The following is an 8623-nucleotide window of genomic DNA, read 5'->3' as shown; positions in this document are numbered from 1 at the left end:
ACGCCTTTCCCAGCCAGTTTCTCGATATTTCCAATCCGTCCAGCCCACATCGCTGCTCATGGAGCAGCATTGACAGCTCCAGTGTTCCATTTATGACCCTGTTGGAGAGAAGTAGGGGAAGGGTTTGTGGGACAGTGTTTATAAAGTCTGCAATAGGGGACAGTCGTGTCCTAGGCCTTCACGGTCACCCCCACTCACTGCCTCACCCAGAGTCACTGCCAGTCCTGCAAGCTCCACTCAATGGTAAATGCCCTATATGGCTGGGCCATTTTGTATCTTTTTTACCACATTTTTAGCGTACTTTGTCTATGTTTAGATACACAAATACTTACCATTGTGTTACAGCTGCCTACAGCATTCAGTACAGTGACATGCTGTACAGGCGTGTAGCCCAGGAGCAATCGGCTGTACCATATACCCTTGGAGTGTAGTGGGCTGTACCATCTAGGTTTGTGTAAGCGCACTCTGTGATGTTCATACGACAAAATCGCCTAACAATGCATTTCTCAGAATGGACCCCTGTCATTATGCAATGCATGACTATATTGTATATCTTTGTTAGCTTCAGAAAGTTTGAGGAATTTTAAACTACCAGTATTTTACCAGTTGGTTACAAGAAGCTTAGGAGATTTTGAAAAAGTAGTTAACTATAATATAACTTTTTTATGTAATACAATTTAACCAGACACAACTGACAGCTTAATCATTAAGAAAAAAGTATTAAAGATTCCTGTGGGTGGGAAAAGGCTATATAGTATTTTATCCTTTAATCTGAATTTTTTATTACTGAAAGTTAATTGTTTTAGAATTTAATATGAATAAACCAGTATATTTACATTGTAGGTACTGTAGATGAGTTTGTTTATTTATTTCCTTGCAGAAGATAGCAGTCAGGTGTTTCAATAAAGGGATATTTTTTCTAACTTGAACGAAAGTCTAATGGTAGCCCTGATGAGCAATATGTTAAATTTCCAAGTACATTATTGCTTATGTCACACCTGAAAGAGGGAAAGAGGGAGAGGTGTGTGTTAAAGAGTTGTAACTGTTCATAGTTTAAAGATGTGAGAGGGACTGTCCATCCTTAGGTGAAGTTATTCAGGACTTAGGCAATGACAGGATGTTGCAGTGGTTAAGCACATAGAGTCTGCAGTCTCATGGCCTCTTATCTACCTGTTCACATTATGCAAACTGTTCAACCTCTTTGTGCATTGATTTTTCCGTAAGTAAAATGGGGATAATAGTACTTATAGGGTGGTAAGGCTGTACGTTTTTATAGATCCAATCCATATGGTTACTATATGCCAAGAACTATTTTTTTTTAGCTGAGCCATCCTTCCAACCTGTTGGCAGCTCAGCTCGGGCTGGGAATCTAACCGGCGACCCTGTTGCTCAGAGCTCGCATTCTTGAGCGAGCTCTTAACCAACTAAACCACTCTGCCAGTCCTGCCAAGTACTATTTTATCTATATGTAAATATACATGAGCTCTGGGAATAGGAAGCCCTAGGGTCTTTTTAATTCAAAAAATGGTATCTGGCTGTAGGGTCAGGTACCATACCCAGGCTCAGATTCTACCCAAGATATCCTGATTCTGGTGGGCAGGGGGCGAAGGGAGGCCCAGTGTATTTTGGAAAAGCTCCCTGGCTCCCTAAGTTATAATGTATCCTCCTCACACATCTCTGCCTGCCCAATATTCATGCATCTGGCCTTAATTTCTAGCCACTGATGAAACCTTCATTCCTCGATTTGTATTCTCTTCTAGCTCTGTCCTTCACAGGAGCTGCTGCTGACAGTGGTGACGTCGGTGGCAATCTAAACTTGGGACTCAGTATCCTGCATGAGCGGGTGGGCTCCAAGTCACCCTGGGTCTTTGCACTTCCTTTGAACTGAGTTGCACTGAGTCATCTGTTCATCTTTTCACCAACCCATTTGTTTTCTCCTCCAGAATTTCATTTCTCACATATGTGACAGGCCACATAACTAACTTACTGAAATTTACCAGCAGTAATCTAGCAATAATTAACATTTGGTTTATGGGAACTAATCCAGCTGTTAGCCATTTGAAGTAGCAGTAATCTATAATATCTTTTGCAAAATAGCTTTATGGAATTCAGAGGCAACACAGTGGAGACCCAGATGCTGAGTTTTTTCAATCACTTTTTTATATTAACAATGGCCATAACCATAAATATCACAGCTGTGAACTTTTAAAATTACATTGGCTCATAGTATCATTTATGTACCTTTTCAATAAATGGGTTTACCAATCTTACATAAACTGGATTTTATGTTAATGGACTTTATGTTAAATTGTAGCTTTTGCGAAAATTTTTGAGCTGAGGAAACTGCTAAAACAAGCCTCTGTTTATTTTTGCCAAAGCTTGGCTTTATTTTTTGCTTTCCTTGCCAGCTTAAAGAACCCTCTGAAGTTAAGTATATTCATGACTTGTTTTATGTAATATAATAGGAACTATGAAGTATTAAATTTTTTTGATAATTCTGTCACATATAAATTTAAGGCTGAGGTGTTTCTTTACTTTAGTTAATGAGCATTTTTCCTCTCTATAGAAAAAGGTTGAAAACAATTATAATCATATGACGTTTGGAAATTGTGGATGAGCATGTTGATGACATTACCCCCCAAATATTAAAATAACGAGAGTGAGTTCATTTGTTTTAAAATTCCTAATTTTCTTTCAAGCAGCTCATACAAACATTTTGATACCTTCCTCCAACAAAATTGCTCCCCAATTTGTGAATGTGACATTTTGTACAGACTTTTTTTTTTTTTTTTAACCAGGTAGTTAGTGGCCTGACAGTTTTATGTTGAGCATTTCTGTTTGTACAATGTTTAATATAGGGCCTGGCAATGATGTTTGTTATATTGTTGAACATATGGGACATGTAGCATTTGAAATACGTAACTCGTATTTTGTCAAAATGACTTGTCAATGTTCAGGTTTTAAATGATGTAGAATATGGTCATTTTCTCACTTTTATTTCATAATCTCAATAGGACTATACAGGCTCCAACCCAGGTTCCAGTGGTCGTGTCTCCTGGGAATCAGCATTTGCACACAGTAACACTCCAGACAGTGCCAATCACAACAGTTATAGCCAGCACAGATCCATCGTCAGGTGCTGGGTCTCAGAAATTTATTTTACAAGCCATTCCATCATCACAGCCCATGACAGTACTGAAAGAGAATGTCATGTTGCAGTCTCAGAAGCCGGGCTCCCCTCCTTCGATCGTCTTGAGCTCTGCCCAGGTACAGCAGGTTCTTACTAGCAACGTGCAGTCCCTTTGCAATGGAACCGTCAGTGTGGCTTCATCTCCATCCTTCAGTGCTACGACCCCTGTGGTGACCTTTTCTCCTCGCAGTTCACAGCTGGTTGCCCACCCACCTGGCACTGTAATCACTTCAGTTATCAAAGCTCAAGAAGCAAAAACTCTTATACAGGAAGCAGAGAAAAAGGAAGTTGAAGATAATTTGAAAGAAGACACTGAGAAAACGGAGCAGCAGCCTTACGTGATGGTGGTTTCCAATTCCAATGGATTTACCTCTCAGGTAGCTATGAAACAAAACGAACTGCTGGAACCCAAGTCTTTTTAATGAAAATACCAAAGGAATTATGGGTGATTATTTTTGAATTGAACATTTCCAATTGTATGCAAGCTATCTGATTCTAAGACAAATTCTAGAGACGTTTCTAATTTTGTAGTTAATTGTGAAGAAATAATAGAGTTAATTTTGACTTCATTAGGTGAGGGAGGAAAACCAAAGTGGTATTCGTTATTCTCTAAATGTTTCAGAATTCAGTTGTGAAGGAACAGGCATTTTATACTATGAAGACATTCTCTGAAGATTTTTTTCCAGTTGCTATATCATAACCATTTTTAAAGTTTCTTTTTTAATTTTACATTGTATTTTTTCTGATTCTTTTGTAAATGCAATACTTAAATAGAAGAGAACAGGAAATTTATATAGGAACTATTTTCATTCCACTTGTATAAGTCTTGACTCTTTCAAATGCAAGGCACCTATTTTATGCTTTGTTCAAATTATGATTTCACTAGATTGACTTCGGTTGGTTGCACTGTATAAATAAACTATGAATATGTAAAATATAACATTGAACATTGAAATGTGCCCATGATGTGGCTGAACCTGTTTCTGAAGTATAAAAGCATCAGCCTCAGAGTGGCTCGTCTAACGAGTTGTGTTACCTTGGCAAGCCACTTGATTTTTTGGGGCTCAGTTCTCCCATAAAAGGAAGGGATGCGTTGGAATAGACTAGATGGTCTTCAGTTTCCTTTCTAGTTCTGAATTTTAGGATTCTAACTCCTCTACTTTAGTTATATCAATTAAAACATTATCAGCTTATTTCCTCATGTAAATATAGCTAAAATATTGCAGAAAAATAAGTGGCCCTACCAAATTCATTTTCTTTTATCTGTAAGACCTGCTATGAACCTGAATTCTCCATACTTTGTTCATTAATTCTTTAGGCCCCTGTGCACTGTGGTCTCTTAGGAAACTTTTGTTTCTCGAGTGCTAAATGATACACTGCTATTCTGAAAGAGTCAAGACTCTTTCGTAAGGGCCCAGAAAGCAACCAAGCTGTGGGCTAATCTGAGTAGTCAGTTGTTATAAAAGCATAATTGCTTTATATTTTGGATTTTTTTTTTACTGGAAGTTGGGATTGCATACAAAGATAATATACATATATATCCAAGTTTCTGAAATAAAAGTTTTTAGATTACTTTTTCAACTGTAAATAATGTACATTTAATTTCACAACAAAAATTGTTTTCTGCAAATTTTCTAGTATAGCAAAGAAATTTTGTAGATGAAAAAATCATGTTTAGAGGTCTAATGCTACATGTTTTCATATTACAGAGTGAATTTGTATTTAAACAAAAATTTAAATTTTGGAATCCTCTAAACATTTTTTGTATCTTTAATTGGTTTATTATTAAATAAATCATGTAAAAAAATTCTCAGTGTTTGTGTTTTCAAGCAAATATTTCTTAACAAGTATACAGAAAATGTTGCTAGTATTTACAGTGTTATTAAATGTTTATGTAACAAACTCCATTAGTCAGGTTAGAATTGCAAAACATCATCTTCTCATTTTTCCTTTCTACCATGCCAAATGGCAGTTTCCAGACACCACACAGTGGATTACCAAGCTCCAAAAATTAGAAAACAATAAGATGTTCTGCCATTTGTGATGACATGGATGGACCTTGAGATTATCATGCTAAGTGAAAAAAGTCAGACAGAAAACATCAAGAACCATATTACTTCACTCATATGTGGGATATAAAACTGAAAGCAACAAATAAGACAAACAAACAAAAACTCATAGACCCAGACAGCAGTGAAGTGGTTACCAGAGGGTTAGAGGGGATGCAGGGGTGGTGGAAGAGGGTAAAGGGGGTCAAATATATGGTGACGGAAGGAGCACTGGGTGGTGAACACACAATGCAATATGCCATCAATAACTTAGTCATGTGTTGGGGAGATGGACAGCCAAACAAAATCGGTGCTCCAGAGAAGGAATGAGGGCAGAATGATGCAGCCTACTACCACCCATGCACACCCTTCTTCCTGTGCATACATTTTCAAAACGGCTCATGCCTACATGAAACATATTTTGTGCCCAGAGAGATGAGCCTGTCTCATTCAGTTACCCGACCCAGTTTCATGAGGATCCAGGTGATGTTTTCAGATCAGCTGTGGCTCCCGGGTTTCTTCACTGTCACACCTAGTGTGAGCACGGGGAAGAAGACACTCTCCAGGGCTTCTCAGCTGTACAGTATGTTTCTTAGTGTAAGTTTGATGACCTGTCTCAGAGTCGCCATTTCCCCAGCCTGGAATAGTTGTCCTCAGCCCCCTCCATTCTGCCTCGTCCGCTTGCCGGTCGGTTATACATCGTAGGGCCTGTTTTGTAGCATTCCACTTCCAAATACCAAATTGTCTTGTCAGTTTGGGTTCTTGGTCATTAGCAACAGAGATGGATTCTGGTTTTCGGCATAAAAGATTTTCTTAGAAGACTTGTGCAGTTCACAGAATACACTAAAAGGCTAGAGAATGTCAATCAGAGTCGCAGAGCTAGGAACAAAGTACAAAACTACTGCACAACTGGTCTGGTGAGGAAATGCCACCATTGCTAAGCATAAAACACTGAGCTTTGTACTACTGTCTGCTACAGAAATTTGATTTCAATACAGGTGCTGCTTCACCTAGAGAGAATGAATGAAGGTCCCTTCTTGATTCGTTGTGTCAGCTAGCTACTAATGTATGTGATTGGCAGAGCCAAGGTCAAGTGTCCGGGCCTTTAACTCCAAGGGAAGTTGAGAATGCAAGTTCAGCTTCTATAGAGGAAGTTGCCTTGGTGGGAACTAGGATTTAGGGAATCCCCCAAATACAGGCGGGAGCTTAGATTCTGAGCGGGCCAAAAGAAGAACCAATGTCCTCAGTAAGGGCAAATCCAGATTTTTGTGGGGCCTGAATTTATACAATTTGATGGGTGGGTGGGTGAGGAGGTCTTATTTAGGAAAAACACAAGAGTAGAATTTCAAATTAAATAGAGGGTTTGAAGGGGCTTATGCAAATGAACATCCCTAAAGCTATAATTCCCAACTGTTTGTGTACCCTCTACTTTCCAGACTTCTGCATTGGCTGTCACTCTCCTTCGCACTGCTGTCATGGAGCCCTTTCATTTCTCTCCTTAGGGCACACATAAGACTATAATAATTGTCTGCTGATAACACGAGATCCCAACACTAGATTATAAAGAGCCAAGGTTGTGGTCATTTTCGTACCCTCAGTCCCAAGGGTACTACCTATACATAGTAGATACTCAACATTTATTAAATATGTAACTACATGTTCTTGCCTGTTTTCATGCTCATGTTCTCGTGTTGCTAGCTACCTACCATCTGTATGCTGATGCTTGTCAACTCTGTTATACAGCTCTGAACTTGTTTTAAAAATGCCTTTATAGAGCTGTAATTGACATACAATAAACTGCACATATTTTGAGTATAAACTCATGAAATCATCACCCTCAGCAAGCAGCGAGCCCACGCATGTTGGGTTTCATGACCCTGAAGTTTCCTCGTGCCCGTTTGTAAGCACCCTCTTGCCATTCCTCCGTGCTCTTGACCCATGCCACCCCCAGTCAACTGGGGATCTGCCATCTGTCACTATACATTGTATTAGTTTGCATTTTCTAGCATTTTATGTGAATGGAATCAAATAGTATATACTGTTTTTGTCTGGCTACTTTCACTTAAAATTGTTTTGAGATTTATCTGTGTTGTAGTGTGTATCAATAGATGATTCCTTTTATTGCTGAGTGCTGGTCCAATACATGGATACACGACAGTTTATCCATTCACCTGGTGATGGACATTTGGGTTGTTTCTGGTTTCAGCTCCTATCATTAAAGCTGCTGTGAATATTTCTGTACAAATCTTTACATGGACATGTATTTTCCTATCTTTTGGGTAAATACCTAGGGGTGGTCTGGCTGGGTCGTATGAGGGTTGTACCATTTTACATTCCCACCAGCAGTGTATGAGTCTTCCAGTTGCACCGTATCCTAACATGTTTAGTCTTTTACATGTTAGCCATTTTAATGGGTATGCGCTGATACCTGCATTGCTGTTTTAATTCACATTTCCCTAATTACTAATGACTTTGAGCACCTTTTCATGTGCTTGTCACTGTATGTCTTGTTTGATGAAGTGGTTAAATTTTTTTTGCTCATTTTAAAATTCTGTTGTTTTCTTACGAGTCAGTGTTGAGAACTCTATTTTCTGGATATGAGCTCATCAGATATGTGATTTGCAAATATTTTCAAATTGCAGAAACTTTTTAATTTTGGTAAAGTCTAGTTATTAACTGCTTTAGTGGATCGTAAAACAAGACATGTTTTTTGGTGTCATGTCTAAGAAATCTTTGCCTAATCCAAAGTCACAAAGATTTTCTTTCTTCTTCACGTTTTACATATTTGAGTTTTACATTTAGGTCCATGAGCCATTTACTTTTTTTTACATGGTGCAAGGTAATGTATTGAAGTTCACTTTCTTCTTTTTGTATAAATCCAATTTGTTGAAAAGACTATCCTTTTCAACTATCCTTTTACCCTGAATTACCTTTAGATGTTTGTTGAAAATCAGTTGTCCATATATGTATGGGTCAATTTGTGGACTCTATTCTGTTCTATTTGCCCATCTTTGTGCCAATACAGAAATTGATGTGTTGAAATCAGGTAGTGTTAGTTCTCCAACTTTGTTATTTTTCAAAGTTGATTTGGCTAGTCTACGTCTTTTGCATTTCCATTTGAATTTCAGAATCAGTTTGTCAACTTCTACAATAAAATGGAAGAATCCTATGCATTTTGCTTGGGATCATGTTGAATCTACAGGCCAAGTAGGGAAGAACCAACATCTTAACAATATTGAGTCTTCTGACTCATGCACGTAGAGTACCTCTCCAATTGTTTAGGTGTTCTTTAATTTCTCTCAGCAATGTTTTGTAATTGTCAATGTATATGTTTTGTACATACTGTGTCAGATATTTCAGTATGTAGTATTTCTTTTAAAGGGGT

At 38.2% G+C, this 8623-nt stretch overlaps 1 protein-coding gene across 1 annotated transcript in view; it reads left to right on the top strand.

Annotated features, from left to right (window-relative positions):
- ELF1 (E74 like ETS transcription factor 1) overlaps positions 1-5120 on the top strand; it is a 50095-nt gene extending 44975 nt beyond the window's left edge. Inside the window, exon 9 of the mRNA XM_019650385.1 lies at positions 3015-5120. Within this exon, the coding sequence (XP_019505930.1) occupies positions 3015-3612 (598 nt within the window). The 3' untranslated portion in view covers positions 3613-5120. The remainder of the gene's footprint in view (positions 1-3014) is intronic.
- Positions 5121-8623: the final 3503 nt, after the last annotated feature.

This window comes from Hipposideros armiger, unplaced genomic scaffold (assembly GCF_001890085.2).
Source record: "Hipposideros armiger isolate ML-2016 unplaced genomic scaffold, ASM189008v1 scaffold_140, whole genome shotgun sequence".
NCBI lineage: Eukaryota > Metazoa > Chordata > Mammalia > Chiroptera > Hipposideridae > Hipposideros > Hipposideros armiger.
Note: the sequence above shows the minus strand (reverse complement) of the source record. Positions and strands in the feature narration are given on the sequence as shown.